The 27,152-nt window shown below is 49.5% G+C and overlaps 1 protein-coding gene across 1 annotated transcript in view; it reads left to right on the top strand.

Annotated features, from left to right (window-relative positions):
• Window positions 1–27,152, top strand: part of LOC119966592 (exostosin-1-like) — a 448,243-nt gene that overhangs the window by 332,759 nt on the left and 88,332 nt on the right. Inside the window, exons 2-4 of the mRNA XM_038798553.1 lie at window positions 537–630; window positions 13,111–13,218; window positions 24,394–24,513. Coding sequence (XP_038654481.1) covers window positions 537–630; window positions 13,111–13,218; window positions 24,394–24,513 — 322 coding nt within the window. The remainder of the gene's footprint in view (window positions 1–536; window positions 631–13,110; window positions 13,219–24,393; window positions 24,514–27,152) is intronic.

Raw genomic sequence — 27,152 nt, 5'->3', positions numbered from 1 at the left:
TGAGATTGCTTCACCTCCCCCCAACCCCTTCCACATTACCTCACGTGGGCTAGGTAAATAGAGCCACCCACCTTTGGCCCTTGCAATCAGTGAGCTGCTCCAATCTTTATAATGAGGATTTTAAATCTCCAATAACTTGCATTTACATAGTGCCTTAAATATTGTAATATGTCCCAAAGTGCTTCCCAGGAACATTATCAAACAAAACTCGCAATTGAGCCAGAAAGGGATATATCAGGACAGTTGACCAAAGGATTGATCAAAGAGATTTTGAAGCATGTATATAAAGGAGGAAAGAAAAGCAGAGAGATTTTGTGTGGGAATTGTAGAGCTCAGAGCCAAGTCAGCTGAAGGCACGGCATTCAATAGTGGAACTTTTAAAATTCAGGGTGGAAGAGGCCAGAATTGTAGGAGCAGAGAGAAAATCAGAGGGTTGCAGAACCGTGGTAAGGTACTGAGAGGCCAGTGGTTTAACTTCTACATTTAAATAAAGGAGTCTTATATGAATGAGCATTGGTTTTGCCTCCCTTTTCCAGGTATGATTATCAGGAATTGCTGCACAACTCCACCTTCTGCCTTGTTCCAAGGGGGAGAAGACTGGGCTCTTTCCGATTTCTGGAATCTCTTCAGGTAACACAATGTCCAACATTTGCAAGGTTGAACTGTGTGTGGATGTGAAATTAAGAACAGAAAAGGTTGGATTTGTAGAGCAAGCCTGTCTGCATTGAGAAAAGAAAGCTTAGCATTTTGAGGTAGATATGTTTAAAATGCTACTTGGAATATTTAACCTATTTATCTTGTGCTTAACTCCTCAATCTTGCATCTTTAATCCTTTTCAGTTCAATTTCTATCCACAGGGTCAAGGCCACCTTGCTCAACTGCACCAACATCATGCATGCAATCCTCTGCACTGCCCTTCCTCTTCTTTCTATGATGTTTGACATGGTCAACCATGCCACTCTCCCCCCATTGTCTCTCCCTCCATGACATTAGCCCTCAACTAGTTCCATTAGATCCTTCTCCATTGCAGTCTTCACATTGTCTGGAGGACAATGTCCTGCACTCTCAACTTATTGTGGTGGGATTGAACTTCTGATCCTTGCATTTTTGGTATTGGCCTCTTGGTTAATAGTCCAGTAACATAACCACAACTTTACTGGATCCACTCCTATTTCTCTTCAGTCATCTTCTCTTTTGTGTGTACCACAACCATAAATTATTATAACCACATAAAAGGATTATGATTTCTTGTGAGCAAAGTAAGATAGGAACAACGGTAAGCTATTTAGCCCCTTGAGCCTGTCCTGCCATTCAAAGGTCTCTAAGAATTTGCGAACCACAGCTGAATTCAGGAACCTTTCAAAGGGTATGGCCAAATCTATCCCCCCATGCCGCCACCAAGAGACCTCATGCCAACTCATGGCCCTTCCATTCCCATTCACCCAAATAGCACCCTGTACAGAACCAATTATCTTTATACTAACAGTGGCTTGTGTGGAACTGTTAAATAAACACCCTTCTCAAATGTTCTTTTTAAAAAAATACTGCTGTTCATACAAACATACAATCACACAGACCATTAAAGTATCATTAACAGAGGCTTCATACACCTCATACCTCTTAATCTTGTGATGGTGGGATATTTACAAAACATATCACAGAAGAAATAAATTATTACAACCACATAAAAGGATTATGATGGCAAACACACAAAGTCAACAGTTCTCTCCAGGAGTGTCAAAACAAATTCTTGCTCAGATTATTCTTTTACGAATCTGGACTCTAAACTAAACATCATTGGAGATGCTTGGTTGAGAGTCCATATTCGTAAAGGCATTATGATGGCACAGGTATTAAATGATTCTAGTGTGGGTCTCCTGTGCCTCCAACAACCCATCTCACTGGGCAGCCTACCAGGCACTTAGTGCCCAATCAATGTTCACAGCATTGGGAAAGGGAAATACCCACTGAAACCAATCCTCCCCACAAGCCCTGGCATCCAACCTTCCCCACCAACCACCCCCTCCTTGCCACTGACCCCCTTCCTGTAACTCCCACCCCACACAATTTACTTCTTTCCAGGACCCAACCAATCAGAACTCTCTTCTCATGCAGTATGAATTGTTGTTCCCTTAGAATTTTGCTATTCTTGTGCATCTGTCCTGATGAGTGCAAGATGAAAAGCTTCAACAGCATGTCTCTTTTTCCAGTAAGACTCAAATTCTGTACAACCAAGAAACTATTTGTTAAAGAGTCTTAACATGGAATCATAGTATGATCAGAAAAGTCAACATAGTTTTATGAAAGGGTAAACATGACAAATTTAATCGATTTTTGTTGTAAATAATAACGTTGATAAAGGGAAGATGTCGTATACTTTCAGTAAGTTGCCATACAAATGGTTAATACACATGGAGTTTGGGGTGATATATTATAAAGGATAGAGGATTGCTTAATGGGCGGGAAGCAAAGAGTAGGGGTGAACAGGGAATTTTCAAGATGGTGGACCATAACTGGTGGAGTGTCGCAAGAATCAGTGCTGGGGCCTCTGCTATTTATAATCTCTACTGACGACTTAGTGGAAGAAATCGAGAATACTGGGGGCTGGATTCTACGATTTTGAGGCTATGTACGGAAGAAGTGTCTGGCTTTATGCCGAAATAATCGGCGAGGCCCCAGCACCGATCCGCCAACCGGTGAGGGGCGAGCAGCCACGCCACATAAAACGCACAGCCTTCCCGATATAAACGGCTAGAGAATTGCCGGGTCCAAGGCAGCGCATGAGCACCGCAGTGTAGCAAAGAAGGCCCCCAAAATGATTCCCGACCTCCTCGACCAGCCAAATGCACTATGGGAGGGTTCCTGTATCCCCCAACACCCACACTGGCCAACTCCGGCCTGATTGCGAGCACATAGAAAATGCCGTCTGAGCACCTTGGCTGTGCCAACCTTGTAGTATCTATGCCAGCTGGTAGTGACACCAGGGCACCACCCTGCCCAAAGGCCATGCAGCTGTGGGGCCTCCGATCCCCTGGGAAATTACCACAAGTGCCGTTCCATTGAATGACGCTCACCCAAGGTCTCTGAATCAAAGGGGTTGAATCCCAAAGCCTCAGGTACTTCGGGAATCTGCACATTAGAGTAAGGCTCACTGCCTCACGAGGTCACGTTGGATCTCGTGAGGCCTGGCGACTCCTGACTTTCATCGACCATGCTATACTGCGGCAAGCTGGTTTTTGGGAGCAGCATCGCCATTGGATCGCGTCCTTAGAATTTTTTTCAGCACTGGGGAGCTGAACTCAGAAATCGGGCCGCCATTTTGAAAGGGAGCCCCGATCTCTAAGTGAGCTTGTGCACCCCCACACCCCCACCCATGGGCAATGTCACCCCCCCCCACCCCACACACACACACATGGACACTACCCCACACAACCCCAATGGAGGACATCCTGCTATGGGGTCCCTGGGTGTCCTCCCTCTACTGGCCCCACCTTCCAGGACGCCCATCTGTCACCCCTCCCAACCTGCTGGACGCCCCTACTTACCTGCCATGCATCCTCCCCCACACCCTTCAAACCCCCCTCCACCCTTCTTTCATGGGCATGGTCGCCCTCGGCCCCTGACCCTTGTCAGTGCCATCCTAGCACCCAGGCATCCTCGCACTTCCACCCTACGACTTACTGACTGACCCATTCCTCCCACTGGCCATTTGCCCATTCTACCGTATGGGACGGCGCTGACCCACCCCGGTGGCCCCCTCTCCTGACTCCGAGGAGAACACCTCGGAGAGCTCAGAGGATGCAATTGTTATCGTCACGGCACGGTGGTCATCCCCACCCTCCACCAGCGTAGATACACACACCTTGGTGGGACATGTTAGTGGGCAGGCTTCTGGGGCACAATCTGGTGAGTACCACACTGCTGATGATGCACATCAGGTGGAGACTGGAACCCCCAGGCAAGACATCAGTCGGAGGGCTACTGGATCCCAGGACCCAGCTGGGTCCCAGCCTGATGCTGAGCCTGTGGTACAGAGATAGGAGACAATATGGATAGACTAGTCCATTCAGAGGGAGATGTCAGCATCAGTCCAGCAGATCCATAGCCGATTGGAGGAATCCCAGGGGCTAAGGGCGCAAGAGATAGCACCGGCAATGAGTGGCACTGAGGTCAACACTACTAGGGTGGCAACTGCAATTGAGAGCCTTGTGCACGATGTTGGCACCATGAGTGAAGGTGTCCAAGGCCTTGTGTTGTCAGTGCCGGCCACGGCTGAGGGTCTCGGCAGAATGTCCGCCTCGCTGGGGGATGTCACCCAGTACCAGGCTGATCTTGATGAGGTTCTGCGGGACATGTCCCACTCTCAGATGGGCATGGCTGAGGTGTTGCGGAGCTTGTCCCAGTCACAGGTGGGCATTGCCAAGGTGCTGCAGAGCATGGCCCAATCACTGAGGAGCATCGCTGAGGACGTCGACACAATTGTTGACACCAAGCTGAACTGCCAGGACTGGCAGAGCCAGATGATGCAGCGGCAGCCGGAGCTCGAACCAGCTGCCCCTCCATCCCAAGGTAAACCCCGACCGGGCACCGACCGTGAGCTGGGTGCTAACCCGGACCCCTCCCATGGAGTGTTGACGTTGGCCAACTGCTCTCCCGAGTTCCACCCCTCTGATGAGGCTACATCCCGAGGTCAGCACACTGGCAGGGTGGCATTGCTGTGCATGTGCCGCCAACAAGTGAGCCGGGACCCTCCAGTCCCAGAGCCCCCAGAGGACTCCCGCCAAGGGCATCGATGGCCACGGGACGAGGTAAGCAGCCGGCTGCCTCCGCCTCAGATGGGCATCTGGGGGAACATCAAGACGTAGTGGTATATTTAGGGCCAGGCATGTTGAGGATCACTGAGGGCATCGGGGGGTGGGTGTGGGGGGGGGGGGGGGGGGGGGGGGGAGAGCGGGGAGCGGCCGCACCATTGGGAGTGGGGTATTGTACAGCACATTAAAAACGTGGTTGCACAACCATTATGTTGCCTCTGTCACATCCTTCCATAATGCGGGCTGACCTTCAGACTCTTTGCCCATTCCTCCAGGCATCCTCCCCCCCTCCCCCACCCTCCTCATGGTCCACTCTCCAGCTGTGGACATATCCCCGGAGCTGTGCCCCATCCCCTGGGTGTTCGTGTGTTGCGTGTGTGGTGTTGCCTCCTGCATTATTCAAGCATAGAGTCCAGGCATCAAGGTGTGATTGGGATGCTGGGCAATGACACCCACATGCTACATGGCCCACCCACCCACAGGAATCCACTTGGCATGTGTGAAATGCTTACTTAGCCTCCAACCACGCAACCAGAGGCCTCAGCAATCGGTAGGGGTTATGGGTGGTCGTTGGGGCAGACGGGCATGGACAACGGTTGCCCCCGGCATGGGTAAACACAATTTAGGGGTTGGCAAGGTGGTGTCGAGAGTGATTGCCCCACCAGCGCCTCTCCCCCCACCCTCCCATGGGGGCCACACCTGCGGAAGGTTCCCACCCCCAACCTAATCAACTCCGATCCTACCCCCGCCGAGCACTGGGGTGGCAATCCCAGAGCTCCCGGCTTCATTGCCTGTGAGCAAAGATGGCAACTTACCGCCTCGGCTCCCCACAGAAGCCCTTTTGCCTGGTTCATGTTTTTCAAAAGGAGTACTAATCGGCGCCAGCGTGACCACTTCCTGGGGAGGCCGCTGAATGACGGGAGGCCTTGGATATGGGTGGCTCCCGTTAATTGTTTGGAAATTGGGCTTAAGTGATGATAATTGGTTTCTCGCCACACTACGGCGAGATCCCGATTTCACCTACGTGAGTGCGCTGGTTGCGTCGCAAACTGTTGGCGCCTGGCAGGGATTTCATTTTTGGCCTCCCACACTATTCACCTGCCTTGTTTAGCTTCAGCGAGAGCGTAACGAGGCTAGAGAATCACGTCCGGGCACTGGGGAGTTGCTCACCGGTTGAGTCCACACTTAGAATTTCTTTTAGCACTGGGAGCCATTTTGAAAGGGTGCCTCGATTTCTCAGTGAGCTTGTGGGTTCCCCACACTCCCCACCCATGAGAAATGTCACCCTCCGCACACATGGGCACTACCCCACACCGCCTAAGTGAAGACATCCCATTATGGGGTCCCTGGGGGTCTTTCCCTCTTTAGGCACCCCCAAGCTACCTTACAGCACTCCCTCCATTCCAAAACCCCATGCCTCACCCACCTCAACCTTCCAGAGGCCCCTACTTACCTGCCCTGCATTCACCCACCTTTCAAAACCCCTCCACCCTCATTTCATTGGCATGGCCTCCCTCGCAAGCTGACTCTTGGCAGTGCCACCTTGGCACTTGGGCACCCGTGCACTGTCGTCCTGTCTTGCAGGCAGTGCTCCTGCCTGATTGGCAGTACCATCCAGGCACCTTGGCAGTGGCAGGATGGCAGTGCCAAGGAGCAAGCCTGGCAGTGCCAAGGTGCCTACTTTCCAGGGGGAGGGCCATGGAGCCACTCTGCACTTACCCTGACCACCAAATGTCTCCGATGGCCCAGGAGACCCCTGGGTGCCGTTCCGTCTGGTCCACATTTATATGGACCAGCACTGATTGGCACTTGGCTGCAGCCTCCCTGGGAAGGCCGAAGAATCGGTGGATCCCGGGCATGCAGGACATAAGTATGTTTACGCCCTTCTACCACGTGAGCCATATAGTTCCGCCCCTTTTGGGCAGAGTTCCGATTCTGATGTCTTGTGGGACTTCGGAGAATTCTGGGAGGCTTAGAGCCTTTTGGGAGGCTCGCTGGAAGCCTTCCCCTGCATTCTGGGCGGGATTTACATTGCAACATCTCGCGAGGCATTGCGAGCCAGGTAGATCCCAGAGGCTTTCATCAGCCGTGCTGTGCCACGACGCTCTGCATTTCCGGCGCAGTGTGGCCATTGGATCGCGCCCATTGTTTTAAAACTTGTCATTGGTCAAACATTTTACACAGCTTTTTTATTTATTCTTACATGTGGGTGTCGTTGCCTAGACCAGCACTTATTGCCCATCCTTAATTGCTTTCGAGAAGGTGGTGGCAAGCCCTATGGTGTAGGTACATCCACCGTGCTGTTAAGAAGGGAGTTCCAGGATTTTGACCCAAGAGCAGAGAAGGAACAGCAATATTGGGCGCGATTCTCCGATGCTGCGCGGCATCGGGAAAGCCGTCGTGAACTTGGCCGAGTTTCACGACGGCGTCGGAGGCCGCTCCTCGCCCCCTATCCTCCCCCCCCCCCCCCCCCCCCCCCCCGGGGGCTAGGAGCGGCGTTGCGGGAAACTCGGTTACCGTCTTCCCCTCCGCTGCCCCGCAAGACGTGGCGGCTTGACCTTGCGGGGCGGCGGAGGGGAAAGAGTGCGTCTCTTAGAGACGCCGGCCCGACGATCGGTGGGCACCGATCGCGGGCCAGTCACCTCCTGAGCACGCCTGTGGCGCTCGATCCTCCCTCCGCCCCCCACAGGCCCCACACTTAACTCTCGCATGATGTTCACACCGGCAGCGACCAGGTGTGGTTGGTGCCGGCGTGAACTGGTCGGGTTCGTCAGGCCACTCGGCCCATCCGGACCGGAGAATCGCCGGTCGCCGTGAAAAACGGCGAGCAGCGATTCCGCGACACGCCATTTTGGGGGGGGGGATGGGAGAATCGCGGGGGGTGCCAGGGCGGCGTGTCGTTATTCATCCGGCCCTCCCGCAATTCTCCCACCCGGCGTGGGGAGCAGAGAACCGCGCCGAATGTTCCAGGTCAGGATGGCTTGAGGATTGGAGCGGAACCTGCAAGTCATGGTGTTCCCATGTGTTTATATGGCTAGTCCAGATCAGTTTCTGGTTAATGGTAATCCCTAGGATGTTGATAGTGTGGAATTCAGCAATGTGGAGGGGCAGTTGTTGAATTATCTTTTAGTACACAAGGTCATTGCTTGGCACTTGTGTGACATAAATGGTGCTTTCCACATATCAGTCCAAGTCTGAATGTTGTTGAAATCTTTTTGTATAGGGACAAAGGCTGCTTCAGTATCTGAGGAGTTGTGAATGGTACTGACATATCCCCACTTTGAACCGTATGATTGTGGGAAGATCATTGATTTAAAAAAAAAGAAATTTAGAGTACCTGATTAATTTTTTCCAATTAAGGGGCAATTTAGCATAGCCAATCCACCTACCCTGCACATCTTTGGGTTGTGGGGGTGAAACCCACGCAAACATGGGGAGAATGTGCAAACTCCACACGGACAGTGACCTAGAGCCAGAATCGAACCTGGGACCTCGGCGCCATGAGGCAACAGGGCTAACCACTGTGTCACCGCTGAAGGTGGTGGGACCTCACTTAGGAGCCTGTTTAGTAATGTCCTGGGACTGAAATGACTGACCTCCAAGAACCACAGTCATTTCCCTTTGTGCCAGGTATGACTCCAACCACTGGAGAGTTTTCCTCCTTATTCTCATTGACACCAGTTCTAAGGCTCCTTGATGCCACATTCGGGGAGACAGTGGCATAGTGGTGTTGTCACTGGATTAGTAATCCAGAGGCCCTGGTAATGCTCTGAGATCCCGAGTTCGAATCCCACCAAAGCAGATGGTGAAATGTGAATTCAATAAATAGCTGGAATTAAAAGCCTAATGGTGACTATAAAACCATTGACGATTGTCAATTCTCGTAAAAACCCATCTTGTTCACTAATGCCCTTCAGGGAAGGAAATCTGCCGTCCTTACCCGGTCTGGCCTACACATGACTCCGGACCCTCTCAGTGATGCGGTTGTCTCTTAACTGCCCCACCACTAAAATGGCCTCGCAAGCCACTCAGTCCAAGGGCAATTAGGGATGGGCAACAAATGCTGGCCCAGCCAGCAATGCCTACATCCCAAGAACGAATAATAACGAGTGCCTTGATATCGCTGGCAGTCACTCTCATCTAACCTCTTGTGTTCAGCTCTTTCGTCCATTTTGGACCAATGCTACAATGATGTCAGGAGCTGAATGGCCCTGGCAGAACCCAAACTGAGTGTCACTGAGCAGGTTATTTATGAGTAAGTGACACTTGACAACACTGTCAATGACACTTAATCTAATAATCTTTATTCTAATAACACTTTGCATCACTTAGCTGATGATTGAGAATAGACTGAAGGCCGATAATTGATTGAGTTGGACATGTCCTACTTTTTGAGTACAGGGCACACCTGGGCAATTGTCTTCATTGCCGGGTAGATGCCAGTGTTGTAGCTGTACTGGAACAGCTTGGCTCAGGGTGCGGCAAGTTCTGAAGCACAAGTCTTCAGTATTATTGCTGGAATATTGTCAAGGCCCTTAACCTTTGCATATCCAGTGCCTTCAGCTGTTTATCAATAGCACTTGGAGTGAATTGAATTGACAGGAGACTGGCATCTGTGATACTGGGGACCTCAGGGGGGGGGGGGGGCTTCAGCGGCCCCATAACAGGGTGTCTGCACTTGGTGGAGGGGTGGGGCGGTGGGAGTGTAGTGTCCATGTGTGTGGGGGATGACATTGCCCCTGGGTGGTGGGGGGGGGGGGGGGGGGGGGGGGGTGAGTAACCCACAAGCTCACCTGGAGATTGGGCACCATGTCAAATCTCGGAGGAGCCGATCTGGCCAACGGGCTCAGCTCCATGAAAATAATGGGCTCACCCGGCGAGGAAATTGCAAGGGCCCAAAAAACATGACTGAGTTCCTTTGATAGCAGTCAGGAGCTCGCCAACATAGCCGTCGAGGGATACCTCGCTCACTACGCCACTCAGAACTTGTCCTGTTAAATCACGGCCATTGTCTGTGAGGTATGATTCCAGGAGTGTGACCATGTTAGGCTTGACGGTTTTGTGGGAAAGCTCTCCCAATTTTGGTATAAGCTCCCAGAAGTTGGCAAGGAGGACTTTGAAGAGGCGACAGGGCTGGGTGTGTCGTTGTGGTTTTATTCCTTTTCGGCTTTGTATAAATTTGTGTGGCAGCATTGGTGTGCTAGGCCATTTCAAAGGGCATTGAAGAGTCACATGTAGGCCAGGCCAGGCCAGGCCATGCAAGGACAGAAAATTTATTTCCCTAAAGGAAACCACTGACAATGGTTTCATGGTCACTTTGCCAAATGGCTTTTGATTGAATTTAAATTGCACCAGCTGTTGTGGTTGGTTTTAAACCCATGTCCCCAAAGCATTAGCCTGGATCTCTGGATTGATTATCCGGTCACATCACCTCTATGCCACTGTCCCCCCCAGCTCGTGAGCAAGGAAATGGAAATTGTCATTGATGGAAGATGCAAAACATTGAGTTAGAAAGGTTGAATGGAAGAAAGGGCATCAATATTCCCAGCATATCAACTCCTTCAAGATAAACAGTGAGTTCTGGCCCAGTGTCCTGCCCAACATTTGTCTCTGAACCAACAAAGAATTAGATTCATTGGTCACTTACTTCATTGTTATTCTGGGATCTTGTGGATGACATTAATCAACTGACAACAGTGACTGGAGTGTGCATTTTATTGTATGCTAAGCACTTTGAGATGTTTCTGAGGGACATGGCATAAGGCATTGTGTAAATGCACATCTTACTTTCTTTGTCTCATTCTTTCCAAAGGCATTACCAACTGTGAAAGGCCGCTCCTCCCTCATTATTTCCTTCCTTCAATATTCTCTAACCTTTTAAAACTCAAGCTTAGCCATGACTTCTTGGTTTACGTCAGCTTCTCTCTTTACTCTGTGGTGGCGTCCCACACCTCAGCCAGTCATAGAATGCCTACAGTGCAGAAGGAGGCCATTCGGCCCATCTAGTTTGCACCAACCCTCTGAAAGAGCACCCTACCTAGGCGCATTCTCCCACAACCCCACCTAACCTTTGGACACTAAGGGACAATTTTTTAGCATGGTCAATCCACCTAACCAGCACAACTTTGGACTGCGGGAGGAAACCAGAGCACCCGGACGAAACCAACACAGACACGGGGAGAATATGCAGACTCCAGACAGACAGTGACCCAAGCCGGGAATCGAACCTGGGACCCTGGAACTGTGAAGCAACAGCGCTAACCACTTGGTACAGTGCCGTCCTAGAATCATCCAATCAATTAATTATTATAATCCTGGACCAGCCACTAGCCCAACAGTGGCTAGGATACTGAACAGAAACCTCAATGTTTTATTTTAACTTTGCAAGACAGTGAGGAAAGGATACATCGCTCCAGGAGTGATTTCACACAAAATAGGGATATGGTACGTTTAAACAATCTTTATTACCAACACAATTAAAATATACTTAGCATCACACAAGAAAATAGCTTACAATTACCTCATAAACAATGCGAATCAATATAGTTGCACAATAACCCTGAGCTGCTATCTTCATTCCCACTCAAACTTCAAAACCATCTCAGGTCACAATCCACTTTGAAATACAGTTAGCCTACTCAGGAATACTTGCTGTGTAGAGATGCCTTGGATACTCCATGTTGAGAAAGAGAGATCTTTTGAGACTGCTTGAAAGAAAGAAACCTGACACTCTGTCAGAATAATGCAGAATCTCTGGCTGTATACTTCAGAAACCTTCTCAGCGCCCCTTCCACCCACAAATTAACTTTGAACACCCGACTGCTTCAGCCCTCAGCTCATCCTATTAACTACATAATCTTCCTAAGCTGAACACAATGTATCTACCCTCTCAACATAAATAAATAGTTCATTAGCCCAAACATTTACGATGCTTTAATTGCACCTCTGTCTCCAAAAAGCCTAGCTGCCTTTCAAACCAGGATTTTAAAAACATGACTGCAGTAGTCACATACTATCCCAGGCTTTTCACCCTTACGGCACCAAATATATACAATACAATGGGCTGGATTCTCCGTCCCACTGTGCCAGATTTCTGGTTCAGCACGCCAACCGAATGCTCCGATTCGCCGGCTGGTCAATGGGGTTTCCCATTGTGGGGCAGCCCCACGCCGTCGGGAAACCATGGGCTGCCGGCAAAATGGAGCATCCCGATGGCGGAGAACCCAGCCCAATATATCTGAAATGAGGGCTAGTCTGCATCCAGTTGGGAGGTGGGCATCTTGAGGATGAGTGTCAGGCAACCAATGGCAGGGATTATGAAGATGGGGGTGGTTGAAGGCAGGAGATCATGTGATAACAACTCCAAGAATACACATGTCTGCTTGCAATAACTCTGCAATTTAGAGTCAATTTCTTTAATGGAGTCTTCCCAGTACTATCCGAACTGGAAACATGATGAGGAGCAGAGAGAATGAATAAATAATGGCCTAGCCTTACATTGTGAAGACATAATGCATTATGTGATTCCCTACTAAATACCAAGGGCTAGATTCTCCGTCGGCGGGATCAGCCGTTTTGCTGGCAGCAACTTACTCCCACGGATTTCCCGACAGCGTGGGGATGCCCACAATGGGAAACCTCATTGGCTGGCTGCCAGGACGGAGGATCCCGCTGCCTGCAGGGGTGTGTCACACCAGAAAACGGGTGCGACGAGACGGAGAATCCCACCCCAGGGTTTTCGCAACTCTTGGACAGAAAAATGACCTTCTCATTCCATGCTCATCATTCAATTCAAAGGGTCCAATGAGCAACCTCTTTAAAAGGGGTTGGAGAAGCTGGCACAGATCTTTGAAACCATTCTTAATGACCTTGTGAGAGTATCAGTTGATAAATGTACTGTCAAGTGTGAGAAACCCTCTGCTAAGTTGACTGATCTCAACCAAAGGACTGCAATTAGTCCCAGTGCTCATTGAACTAGAGAGAGGAGGCTGGAAATAATCAGCCAAAGTTTCTATTCCTGATCTCCCTCCTGTAACCCAGTACTGGAAATTGACTGAGTGCAGAGGCTTGTTGAGGATGAGATTGTTTGCTGTGCCATTTTTGGAATGTATCCTGTTGATAATCACTGTCTAGGTGACAGCTGCTCACCAGAGGGCAGTCCATGTTTGTGTAACTTTAACCCAGCACAAGTAATAACCCCAGAGAGTGAGGGAGAATCCTTAAATTTCCGCTACTGTATTTCTGTGAAAATCAATGTTTGGTTTTCGAGTTAAGTTTGTTTTATTTTGCTTCATCCTAGGCCGCTTGCATCCCAGTGCTACTCAGTAATGGCTGGGAGCTACCGTTCTCTGATGTCATTGACTGGAGCAAGGCTGTTGTGGTGGGTGACGAGAGACTCCTACTCCAGGTAAGTCAGGTACCATTGTAATCACGAGGAGCCACAAAAAGGGTTTGAAACAGATGACTTTATTCCTCAACAAATGAAAAGCCGCAAAACGGCGGGGAATACAATTAGTCCCAGCTGGGTCCATCCGAAAATAACGATTCCCTTGTTGTTGAGCCTCCGCCCCTCAGTGGGGGGCGGGGAGGGGGGGGGGGGGGGGGGGGCTCGTATTTCACGAGCCCCACGGAGAGATAAATTGGGTCATTCCCCGTGGGTCTCATGGGGGTTGTAACATTCCTCCCCCCGTGAGGTCTGCAAGCCCCTCTGTCATAGAGGGTGGAGAAGGCCTTCTTCTTTGCTTCACCCATCTCTTGTGGTTGCGGGCTGCATTGGGGGTTGGGGTGGGGCTGGAACACGTTGGGGAATGTCGCTTCTGCGCTGATGATCTGGGGGGTGCCGACGACGACCGTTCCCTGGAGAAATTGTCGCCCGAGACCATGGAAGCTTATGTGGTCATTTTAAACCTTCAGTCTTCCACCTCACGCATCTCAGTGTCTGGGCCCATGGGGGTTGCTGCCCATTGGCCCTTGGGTGACAGGGAGGAGGGATGGAGGGCTGACTCATCCAGCGGCTCCCCCCTTCTAAGGTGGTCTACATGCTTTTGCACCATCCACTCCTTTCTTTTCACTGTGTATGATACAGATCCAGTCCTTTCCTCTACCGTCCCGAGTATCCACCGAGCAGCGACCCCTAAGATCCGGATGTATACCATGTCCCCTTGCCAAAAGCCTCTGTACTGCTGCAGTTTCTGGAGATCCCGGGTGCAATCTACCTAAATGGGAACAGAGTCCCATAGCGTGCAATTAGCTGGGTGTTTCCTGGCACTCAGAGCCCTGAGAATCACTGTTGAATGACCATTCAGATAGATCGGGAGCATCAGCGGGGAACACGTGGCCGAGGCCGCATGTAGCCCCGCTTTCTGCACTGAGGAGCTCCCGGAACTCAGTGCAGGGCGAGAACCCTTAAACCCCCCCCCCCCCTCCCCCCCCCCCCCCCCCCCCCCCCCCCCCCCCCCCCCTCCACCGAGCGGCCCCCGAAGGTTTTAATTGCATTGCTGCTTACGGTGGCAGGTCCACGAGCAATCAAAATCTAAATACATTTGCTTTTGATAGCGAAGAGGAAAGCAAGAGCTACGATGAGGTAATAAAATACTTTGATCGGATACATTTTCGTACGTGTACCCAGAAACCTGGCGAATCGTGCGACAGTTTTGTCACCGACTTGAGGCTAAAGGCCCAGTCCTGCAATTTCAGCGATGATCCATGACCAAATAGTATTTGGCATATCCAATGACAAACTCCATGAGAGACTAAATGAAAATGAAATGAAAATCGCTTCTTGTCACAAGTAGGTTTCAAATGAAGTTACTGTGAAAAGCCCCTAGTCACCACATTCCGGCGCCTGTTCGGGGAGGCTGGTACGGGAATTGAACCGTGCTGCTGGCCTGCCTTGGTCTGCTTTAAAAGCCAGCTATTTAGCCCTGTGCTAAACCAGCCCCTAACATTGTTACGGGAAGAAGACTTCACAGCTCCAGGATCCCAGGTTCAATTCCCGGCTGGGTCACTATCTGTGCGGAGTCTGCACGTCCTCCCTGTGTCTGCGTGGGTTTCCTCTGGGTGCACTGGGATTCCGCCCACAATCCAAAGATGTGCAGGTTAGGTGGATTGGCTATGCTAAATTGCCCTTAGTGTTAAAAAAAAGGATAGGTGGGGTTACTGGGTTACGAGGATAGGATGGAGGAGGGCTTAAATGGGGTGCTTTTTCCAAGGGCCGGTGCAGGCTCGATGGTCCAAATGGCCTCCTTCTGCACTGTAAATTCTATGATCTATGATTTATGAAGACCTGAAATTGGAAAATGCGATTAAGATTTGCATGCAAGTGAATTGGCTGCACAGCAGATCAACATACTCAGTTTGAAACATTTTGGTGCCAACATGGAAGACGATGCCAGCACCATCAGCACTGTGACGCAGGTCAATAAGAAACGTGGTCTCAGTGTGGGCTCTCTGAAAAATCGCACAAGCAGATGATTCCCCATGTTGCAGCCTTATATATTCGTAAAGACCCTTTGGTTATTGATGGTCATGAAGCTTCTGAATGCATGCTGACGACCTGTTATTATGTATTTCAGACTCGGTGGGCAGCATGGGAGGCATCATGGAGATCATGGGGAATTTGGCTGGTTTTCGGGATACAAATTGAACATGGGAAAGAGCGAGGTGTTCCTGACTGAGGCCAGAAGGCAGGAAAGGAGACTATGGGAGTTGCTATTAAGGGTGTTGGGGCAAATTTCAGGTCTTTGGATATCAGGGTGGCGCGGAGCTGGGCGCAGATGCATTAACTGAACTTGGCTTGGCTGGTGGAGCAGATGAAGGCGGACCTTAGGAGGTGGAATGTGCTGCCGCTGTCGCTGGCAGGGCGGGTGCAGACAGTAAAGATGACGGGTGCTGCCAGGTTTCTGTTTGTGTTTGAGAACCTCCCAATCTTTGTTTCCAAGTCGTTTTTTAGGAAGTTGAATGAGCAGATCTCCGGGTTTGTGTGGACGGGGAAGACGCTGCGGATACGGCGGGCTTTCCTGGATCGGGGGAGGTGGGGGGTGCTGGCGGCTGGCATTGCCAAACATGATGAATTATTATTGGGTGGTGAACATTGCTATGGTAAGGAAATGGGCTGTGGGGGAGGGGTGGAGGCGGTATCGTGTAGGGGTTTGTGTTTGAAGGCTTTGTTGTTGCCCCCTTTACCGGGCTCCCCAGCCAGGTACTCCAGGAACCCAGTAATGGTGATGGTCCTCAAGGTGTGAGGGCAGTGAGGGCAATGGAGGAAACATTTGGGACTGGAGGGTGCCTTGGTATGGGTTCCGATCTATAATAACCATGGGCGGGATTCTCCGTTTCTGAGACTAAGGGCACGATTCTTCCTTGCCCGACCCCAAAATCACATTACGTGGGTGGAAATCTTGCGGAGGTGAACGCATCCTTGTCATGTGCCAGGTTAAGCCTCATCCAGTTTAAAGTGACACTTAGGGCTTATATGACGGTGGTGAGGATGAGCAGGTTATTACGGGGGTAGAAGATAGATGTGATCGGGGGATCCACGAATCACGTTCAAATGCTCTGAACGTGCCTGAGACTGAGGGGCGTCTGGCAGGGGTTCTCGAACGCGAAGTTCGAGGTGCTGGGCTGATGGCTCCGAGTCCGGAGGTGACAATATTTGGGATGTCAGACGACCCGAGTGTTTAGGGTGTGAGAGAGGCCGATTGTATGGCCTTTGCCTTCCTGATAGCCCGGGGACAGATTTTCCTGGATGGCGGGATTCGGAGCCACCAAAAGCAGGAGTATGGGTGAGTGACCTGGCAGAATTCCTGAGCCTGGAGACAGTCAAGTTCGCTTTGAGAGGGTCTGCAGAGGGGTTAACCCAGAGGTGGAAGCCATTTATTGATTTATTTTAGGCGGATTGAGGGGTCAGCAAGCGGGGTTGGGGGGGGGGGGGGGCAGGTTATGGGTTAAAATGGGGAAGGCAGGATGTGATGTTAGGTTGGTGTCAGGTGGGAAGGTGGAATGTGGTTGTTCATGGAGTTGTTCTGTTGTTACAAAGAACAATGCAGCACAGGAACAGGCCCTATGGCCCTACAAGCCTGTACCGGTCATGATACCACCCTTGTCCAGAACCCTCAGCACTTCCTAATGCCGTATCCCTCTATACCCATCCTATCCATGTATTTGTCGAGATGCCTTTTGAATGCCATTAATGTATCTGCTTCCACAACCTCCCCTGGCAGCATGTTACAGGCACTCACCACCCTCTGCGCAAAAAACCTGCCTCGCACATCTCTTCTAAACTTTGCCCCATGAACCTTAAACCTATGCCCCCTAGTGACTGACCCCTCCACCCTGGGAAATAGTGCCTGCCCATCCACTCGATCCATGCCCCTCATAATGTTGTAGGCCTCTATCAGGTCACCCCTCAACCTCCGTTGTTCTAATGAAAACAGTTCGAGTCTATTCAGCCTCTCCGCATAACTAAAACCCTCCAGACTAGGCAACATCCTGCTAAACCTCCTCTGCACCCTCTCCAAAGTCTCCACATCCTTCTGGTAGTGTGATGACCAGAATTGCGTGCAATATTCCAAGTGTAGCAATGTTATTCTGATTTTCTGTGTGTATATGTGTAAATGCCTTGAATAAAATAATTTCTAAAAACAAATTAAGCTCCTGGATGCCGCGTCTAGCTCCAACCGGAGATATGTGTGACTCATGTCAAGTTTTGAAAAGGAATGTCCTCCAGCCAACTTTGCATCAAAGTCCTCCATGCATGGCATCGGACAACTGTCTAAACGAGAGGCCCTGTTTAATTTTAACTTGTAATCACCACATAGGTGGACGGTTTTATCAGGTTTCAGTACCGGTACTACAGGCGCTGCCCACTCCAGGAATTGTATCTGATCAATGATTCCCAGACTTTACTGCCGGTTGAGCTCATCAGCTGCCTTTGACAATGAGGCATAAGGAACTGAGCGGGCCCTAAAATGTCTTGCTTGGGCTTCTCGGCCTATGTAGATTTTGGCCACGGCACTCTTTAGTTTTCTCAGGTTAATGGCCACCCACTCGTAATGGAAACTTCCAGTTATATCCCTAGAACCTCGTACAATCCCTTAGTGCCCATCTTGAAATCCGCTGCCAGTCCAGATGGGGCCTCTGTAGCCAGTCATGACCCAACACACCGGGTCAGGACCGTTGTACCTCTATCAATGGCACTCGGATGGACTGCTGCCCGTAAGCAACTGGAGTCATCATCATGCCCGTGATGGCCAAAGGTTCTCCCGTGTAAAATGTGCTGCAGTGGTCCTCAGGTCCAGGCACTAGATTATTGTCCTGGCGTACTAGAATATCTGCCATCCCATTACTGAAACTGTGGCCCCAGTGTCAATTTCCATTACGAGTGGGTGGCCATTAACCAGGATGGTGACATTGATGGGAGCAATTCTTGGCGTGGCCATGCAGTGTAACTGCATGACCTCGTCCACAGCAGGCTGTGACTGGTAGAAAGCCCTAGCTCTAGGTGGGCATTACCTCCCACTTGGGCATCGCGCATTTTGTCTGATTTGGCATTCCTGTCCCTATAGTTCCTCCGACCATAGGCACAACACCTCTGTGAGTCCTCCTCCTGGGGTTCAGGGCAAACATCTCGCCAGGCTGTAGAAGCCTTCAGCCAACAGGTCTGGCCCCAACGTTGCTCTGGTTGCCTGAACACTATTCACCTCCATCTCTAATGAGCCCTGGATCAACAAAGAACAAAGAAAAGTACAGCACAGGAACAGGCCCTTCAGCCCTCCAAGCCCCTGCCGACATGCTGCCCGTCCGAACTAAAATCTTCTACACTTTCTGGGTCCGTATCCCTCTATTTCCATCCTATTCATGTATTTGTCCAGATGCCCCTTAAATGTCACAATCGTCCCTGCTTCCACCACCTCCTCCGGCAGCGAGTTCCAGGCACCCACTACCCTCTGTGTAAAAACACTTGCCTCGTACATCTCCTCTAAACCTTGCCCCTCGCACCTTAAACCTATGCCCCCTAGTAATTGACCCCTCTACCCTGGGGAAAAGCCTCTGACTATCCACTCTGTCTATGCCCCTCATAATTTTGTAGACCTCTATCACGTCGCCCCTCAACCTCCGTCGTTCCAGTGAGAACAAACCAAGTTTATTCAACCGCTCCTCATACCTATTGCCCTCCATACCAGGCAACATCCTGGTAAATCTCTTCTGCACCCTCTCTAAAGCCTCCACATCCTTCTGGTAGTGTGGTGACCAGAATTGAACACTATACTCCAAGTGTGGCCTAACTAAGGTTCTATACAGCTGCAACATGACGTGCCAATTCTTATACTCAATGCCCCGGCCAATGTAGGCAAGCATGCCGTGTGCCTTCTTTTTTTTTTGGAAATGTTTTTTATTGAGTTTTCATATTTTATATCCAACAAATTACAAAATATTAGACAAAAAACACGCAAAAATAAACATGTATATTTACAGGCAAGCATCTTCATAATAACAACTGTGGCCACCCCCTTTAACCGGCCTACATATTTTACATTCCCCAATATGGCCGAGGCACATGTTTATAGGCATTTATTTACAATTTGGTTATGGGCCTTAGCTTGTCATCAGACTGTCGCTTGCGGCTTTGTCCTTCCTTTTTTTTTGGAATAATTTTTATTCAAGTTTTCAACAACAAATTTTATAACAACAGAGAAAAACAGTAACCCCCCCGGCTACCTTCCCCCGATTCCCGTCCATTTTCCCCTGATTCTTGGCCACCCGGCTATTCTTCCTCTTGTTCGTTGGCCACAAACAGGTCCCGGAACAATTGCATGAATGGCTCCCACGTTCTGTGGGAGCCGTCGTCTGACCCTCGGATGGCGAATTTGATTTTCTCCATTTGGAGAGATTCCGAGAGGTCAGACAGCCAGTCTGCAGCTCTGGGTGGTGCTGCTGACCGCCAGCCAAACAAGATTCTACGGCGGGCGATCAGGGAGGCAAAGGCAAGGGCGTCCGTCCTCCTCCCCAGGAATAGATCTGGCTGGTCTGAAACCCCGAAGACCGCCACTATCGGGCATGGCTCCACCCTCACCCCCACCACTTTGGACATAGCCTCGAAGAAGGCTGTCCAGTACTCCACAAGTCTGGGGCAAGACCAGAACATGTGGGCGTGGTTGGCCGGGCCTCTTTGGCACCGTTCGCATCTGTCCTCCACCTCCGGGAAGAACCTACTCATACGGTTTCTTGTTAAGTGGGCTCTATGTACCACTTTTAGCTGCGTCAGGCTGAGCCTTGCGCACGTGGAGGTGGAGTTGACCCTATGCAGTGCTTCACTCCAGAGTCCCCACCCTATCTCAATCCCCAGGTCATCCTCCCATTTCTTTCTTGTTGCGTCCAGTACGGTGTCGGCCCTTTCTACCAGTCGTTCATACATGTCGCTACAGTTCCCTTTATCTAGGATACTTGCGTCCAGTAGGTCTTCCAGTAGTGTCTGGCGTGGCGATTGTGGGTACGTCCTTGTCTCCTTTCGTAAGAAGTTTTTGAGCTGCAGATACCGTAGCTCGTTCCTCCTGGCTAGCCGAAATTTCAGTTCGTCCAGTGTTGCGATCCTGCCGTCCGTGTGTAGGTCCCTGACTGTCAGTGTCCCTCCGTCCTGCCTCCACCTTTTGAAGGAGGCGTCAGTCAGTGCTGCACCGTATGCCTTCTTGACTACCTTCTCCACCTGTGTTGCCCCTTTCAGTGACCTGTTGACGTGTACACCTAGATCTCTCTGACTTTCAATACTCTTGAGGGTTCTACCATTCACTGTATATTCCCTACCTGCATTAGACCTTCCAAAATGCATTACCTCACATTTGTCCGGATTAAGCTCCATCTGACATCTCTCTGCCCAAGTCTCCAAACGATCTAAATCCTGCTGTATCCTCTGACAGTCCCCATCCCTATCCGCAATTCCACCAACCTTTGTGTCGTCTGCAAACTTACTAATCAGACCAGTTACATTTTCCTCCAAATCATTTATATAGACTACAAACAGCAACGGTCCCAGCGCTGATCCCTGTGGAACACCACTAGTCATAGCCCTCCAGCAGAAAAGCACCCTTCCATTGCTACTCTCTGCCTTCTATGACCTAACCAGTTCTGTATCCACCTTGCCAGCTCACCCCTGATCCCGTGTGACTTCACCTTTTGTACCAGTCTACCATGAGGGACCTTGTCAAAGGCCTTACTGAAGCCCATGTAGACTCCTGGACTCTCTTCCTTGTGCTTTCACATGAGAGAGAGATCTCTATGACGTTTTTTATATCCAAGTATGGTTCAGCCAGCAACTTCTGCTAGGTTGCCATGTTGTTCATTATGCACACAAGGTGGCTCCTCAGCATCTCTGATGGGGTTGGCCCGTAATCGCCATGCTCAGCGAGCTTGCGCAAGCATGTCAAAAACTCTGTAACTGACTTCCTCGGGATCCGCTTGGCCGTATTGAACCGATACCCCAACGATTTGGGGTCATAGAGGTCTGCCAAGAGTGCCAGCAGTTCGTCAAATGTTTTAGAGTCTGGGGTAGGTCAGGCATTTGATAATGCGAAAGGTAGGGGCCCCACAAGCCCTAAGGAGCCCTTCCGGCGGCCATCCCCTATAATGGCGTTTGCCTGAAAAAAGTAATGCATTCACTCAGCATACTCGGCCCAGTCTTCTATACTTGTGCCAAACACATCAAGTCTCCCGAAGAGCGACATTTTCAAATCTGTTCCAACCTTGCTCCTCTGTGGCAAGATTCAGCTATAGTGTGGACATCCAGCAGTGCCACTTGTAGTTCTATTTTGTCCTCGTCACCAGTACTGTAATCACGAGGAGACCCGAAAAGGTTTGAAACAGGTTACTTTATTCTTAAGCAAATGAAAGCTGCACAGCGACGGGGAATACAACTAGTCCCAGCCGGGACCATCCGAAGATGTCGGTCCCCTTCTGGGACGGATTTTATCTGTGGATATTAACCAGAGCTACTGTTGGGCCTTCGCCCCTCAGTAGGTGCGCCATGGGGAGGTCAATCGGGTCATCCCGTGGGTCTCGAGGAGGTTATAACAGATACAAAATGGACACAGCAGCACTATTCACTGAGTCCTAGCTCCTAACTCATTACTTGTACCAAATCCCTGTCTGTCCACCCAGAAATAACGATAATCAAAATCCATTGTTGTGAGTTCTGAACCAGCCTTGCCACTTTATTCACATGAATCCCTTTTGTTTCAAGTCCCTCTTTACATTATCTATCCAGTATTTCCTTGGTCTTCATGTACTTTGTGCTGTGTGTCTTGCTTTGCGCAGGACCATGAAAGGAATTTTAGCAATTTCTATCAACTATGAAAAGCCCCAAAATTATTGCAGTAATCGTTCTTTGACCTTCTGTGCAGGCAGTGCTTCTTGTTCAATCCATATTCTTATATATGTCATCCTTCATCCTTTAAACTCCATAGTCTCAGTATTCCTCTCAACCTCTGTTATTGTTTCAACACTCAGATCCTTATGAGAAAAAATGATGCACCGATCCACCTATTGTGCAATAATATAAAAAAATCAAGGAGATGTCAAAGATTTAGTTATAGTGCTGTAGTGATCAGCAAAAACAATTGTTTCAAGTCACATTCATCACAACCATGGGCGGGATTTTCTGTGCAACCTGACTCGTGTTTCGTCGCGGCGGAGACGGCCCACCCATTGGCTGGTGGCAGGATCTACTGGTTCCTCCATTGTCAATGGGACTTCCTGTTGAATGCACCCTTCGCCGGGGGTGCACCGTCGATAGGACTGGACGATTCCGCTAACGTGAATGGCCGAAACATTATGTGAAGAGGTACAACCACAGTTTTGAGAAGCAGTATCACATTTTGATGCAAGTTGTGCCTAAGAGTTTGTAAAAAAAAGATTACATAGAGGTACATAGAATAAACAGCATAGGGACAGGCCATTGATGCCAACCAGTCCATGCTTATCAACTACCTCAATTTCTCCAGAAATGCACTTGGTTGGTGAATCCACTTTATGTTACTTTATGTAGAGTTCAGTGGTCGTCCCGGGTAATATTACCATGACTATTCTTTGAAATGGACAGACCTTGACTTCTGTTTTTACATCTAACTTTTGCATTCTACACCCATGTCCCCAGTTTTTCACCGAGTGAAGTGTGCTTGATAGACTGAGTGTGTTTGAATCCCACTTTTTGTTCTCGTCGGCACCTCTTCATTAATGAGAGGACACCTTTCCTGTACCAAGTAACTGAAGATGGACGAGTTAATAGAAGGACGGACATGGGATTGAATCTTTCAGTCAGGCTGACTGTCCTCAATTTCACAGAACACTACACACATTCTTTGTTCAATCACGCACACTGACAATTTGGACATTACTATCCTTGTTTATTGCTGTTGATTCCATCTGGTCATTATTGGTTAAAGTTTTATTCTTGTTGCTTCCCCGTCTGCCCAGAGTTTCCTCACCACTCTCTAAGGCCAATGCCATAAGCTACCTTCTGTTGCCTCACCCAGTTGTCCATTCTTCATGTTTGAATACAGATGAGCTGTCCGATTATTGGGCCTGAGCCTCATCCTGTTCCCTCCCATAACATATAAAAGCTGTAAATCTAAAATAAAAACAGAAAATGCTGGATAAACCCAGTAGGTCTGGCAGCATTGCTGGATAGGGAAACAGAGTTAACATTTTGGGTTGAAATGATCCTTAAGAGATCTATAGAAGGGTCATTTAGATCGGAAATGTTAACGCCGGTCGGAATTCTTTGTCCATTGATGCCCAGCGGGATTCTCCACTCCCGCTGCAGTGAATGGAGTTTTGGCAGAGCGCCAAATTCTCGGTTCCCGCTGGTGGCGGAGCAAACTCGGATCGGAGAATCCCGGCCTCTGTTTCTGTCCACAGATGCTGCCAAACCTGAGTTTATCCAGCATTTTCTGTTTCTCATCTGGGAGATGACAATTCTGACTCCTTCAGTACAGCAAAAGTGTCAATCGGATCATCCCATGGGTCTCGAGGGGGGTTATAACAGTTACAAAATGGACACAGCAACACTATTCACTGAGTTCTAGCTCCTAACTCATTACTGGTACCAAATCCCTGTCAGTTACCCAGAAATAATGATAATCAAAATTACTCCATTGCTGTCAGTTTTGAACCAGCCTTGCCACTTTATTCACATGTATCCCTTTCTGTTTCAAGTCCCTCTTTACATTATCTACCCAGTATTTCCTTGGTCTTCACGAGGCCGTCGATACGTGGCGCGTGTGGCCGGAGCATCGCGAAAGAGACGTTACTCCCGATTCTGCCGGAAATTTGGATTCTCTGGTCGATCGCCGAACATGATTTCGGCATCGGTGACTGGAAAATCCAGCCCTTGGTCTCCCAGAGATCAAGGAAAAACATGGCAAATTATTGGGTTAAAGCCATCACTGTAGTGAATGGTACAAGTAAGTAGCCTCTGCTGCTAGTCTACCAGCAAAGTAGTTGGTGGGAGGTGAATGTTTTAAGAAACTGCCTTTGAACAGTGCTTGATTGTGCAAGCTGAACTAAAAGCCTCTCCCGTTCTACTTTGCAGCTTCCATCAACAGTCAGGTCCATTGATAATGACAAAATCCTGGCATTCCGACAGCACACCCAGTTCTTGTGGGATGCTTATTTTTCTTCTGTAGAAAAGATTGTATCGACCACATTGGAGGTGAGTGAGGTCACCTTCATTATTGATATATTTCTTTATTTTTTATGATCCTTCTTTGTTTGTAGGGAAACGTTTTATGGGTAATATCATTTTTGTCAGCCTTGACACAGTTAGTAGACTGGGAACTAGGCATTGGTACATCAATGCCAAGTCTGTGCCAGTGAGCAATAATGGCCCAAAATGTACACCATTCGGGCCCCAACTCATTCATCTGGTGAATACCCAAGTTATCTCCCATTGCTGGTAAAGGACACTTGCTGCCTCATCCGTGTGTCTTACCTAATGTCTTGGTGAGTGATCCGGCACATTTCATTATAATAAAGGGACTTGAAGTTGATTAAGTCTTGCACTTACATGTAGATTAATTAGCTTTCTGCCCCTGGTTCCGGTCTTAAATACACTGAGGTTTTCACTACAAGCAGAACACTGGTTTCCTGTAATTGTCAAACTGAGAAGAGGTTGGAGGTTTGACAATTGAGTAAAGATTTAAGATTGACAGAATGACCTTTGTTAGAACACTTAGTTCATTCAGCCTGCTTGTTCTACCGTAGACACAAGATCCATTTATTAGACACGAACAGGAGAATCAAATTTCCCAGGCTGGTTTCCCAGCAATATGCAGAATGTTGGAGAGAATAATGAAGCTGTAACTTAAGGAAGGGACTTACACTTTAATATCACAGCCGTTCACTCATTGCATAAAAATCACTCTTGAATAATATACCCCATTAACATACAAACATGTTAGCTCAGTCAGAGCATCGAATAGGAGCACTATATGGTTCATTGATGCTTCTCAACCAATAATAATAACCATCTTTATTAGTGTCACAAGTAGGCTTACATTAACACTACAATGAAGTTACTAAGATCATGACCGATCTACTTCAACTCTACTTTCCTGTCCTATTCCCATATTCCTAGACTTCCTCAGGGCAGGAGTGTCATGCCACGCAATGCATGATTTTTAATCCTTTTCCTAAAGTAAAGTCGGACATAATCCAGTCTTCCCTGTTTAAGGCCACAGTGCGTAATTGTTGCGCCTAGACATGCTCTGAGGTCAGTTAGGGACTAACAGTTTCTTTTTTCCTTTTAAGTTGCTTCTCCCAACCCGACCACTTGACCTAATGCCACCCATTTGGAACACAGTCAAATTTTGTGTAATGATTCTCCTACAAAATGCCTTGGACTCTTTCACTATGTTAAAGGAGTAATATAAATGCAAGTTGTTAGAAACTGGCAGCTCCTTACTTCAGTACAGGGGTTATGATATCTTATGGAAGCGCTGTGGATTTTGCCTGTCAGCTGGAGCTCTGGCACGAGACCGGTGTTGCTTCCTGTGGGCAAGGCTTCAGAACCACATGCCAATCAGGCAGTGCAGAGGCCAGCGACGAGCCTTTCCCCAGCATCAGGACTCCAGGGGCAGAGGTCCTGACATTTGCCGAGAGTTGCTGGCACATTGGAGATCGGCCGCTCAGCAGTGCCATTGGAGATATAGTGGTTGCTGCAAGAAAGGCACCCGCCAGAGGCCCATGATAGAGGAGTGACCTGGATCATAGGTAAGTAGAGGAGTGACCCGGATTATAGGTAAGTAATGGCATGTGGGTTTCGTGGGAAGTGGGCTGCAGTGTTGGAGGTGCAGGGGAATGTAGGAGTGTCAGTAGCAAGGTGTGGCTTTCAACAGCCCATCCCCCCTCCCTTCCTAATGCCGAGCCCCTCAATCAGGCATTGAGTGCCTTTGAGGGACAATCCACTGATGTACCATCAATTGGATTCAAGACACGATTAGGATCCGAACTGTGGCTTTAATCAGCTAGTTGTTAGCCCGGTGGTCGACTACAGAGTAAGGCCGACCGCCGGGAACTCTGGGTACTTATACCCCACCTCGGAGGCGGTGTCTACTTGCTTCTCGACCAATTGGTGAGCAGTCACATGACTAGTCCCAGCCAATCGGACGAGAGGCACATGAACAGCCAGAGCCAATGGGAAACCCATGCTCTGCACCAATGGCAGTGCTCACATTCATACCACCACATTCACCCCTTGTGGAGAAAGAAGGTGTGGGGGGGAGGGGGGTGTGTAAGTGGAAGAGAGAGAGGGGGGTGGGGGGGAAGGGGGTCCGAGGACTGGTGGTATGAGCAGCGAAAATCGAGAAAGGTGGGCTGCCCACTGGCTCGTGGCAAAAGAAACAATACTACTACTACTTAAGGTGCAACGGAATAACAATAAAGTCCAAAATGTCCCATGACCGCATCAGATGGACACGATCAGCCTGTCGGGTGCCCGTGGTGTTCTGGAGGACCGTCGCAGTGGAGCCGGTGATGTCGGGCCAATGGTCGTCCTTGCCTCCGGGAGCGTCGGTCATAGATGTGTCTCCGTACCCTGGGCCGGTGGTGGAGACGCTGTAATCGGGGGAGAGGGGGCATGTGCGCTGGGTCATGGGGGCGTGGGGGGCGCTGGGGGGAATTGAGGTTGGGGGGGAGCTGTTGATGTAGGGGGAGAAGGCCGCATGCCGGCGGGTGCCAGGTCCCGGAGCGAGACCGTATCCTGCCGACCGTCGGGATACTCCATGTACGCATATTGCGGGTTAGCGTGGAGTAACTGGACTCGCTCAACCAACGGGTGGGACTTGTGCACCC

This window comes from Scyliorhinus canicula, chromosome 1 (genome assembly GCF_902713615.1).
Source record: "Scyliorhinus canicula chromosome 1, sScyCan1.1, whole genome shotgun sequence".
NCBI classification, from domain to species: Eukaryota; Metazoa; Chordata; class Chondrichthyes; order Carcharhiniformes; family Scyliorhinidae; genus Scyliorhinus; species Scyliorhinus canicula.
The sequence above is the reverse complement of the archived record's forward strand: the minus strand, read 5'-3'. Positions and strand labels throughout refer to the sequence as shown.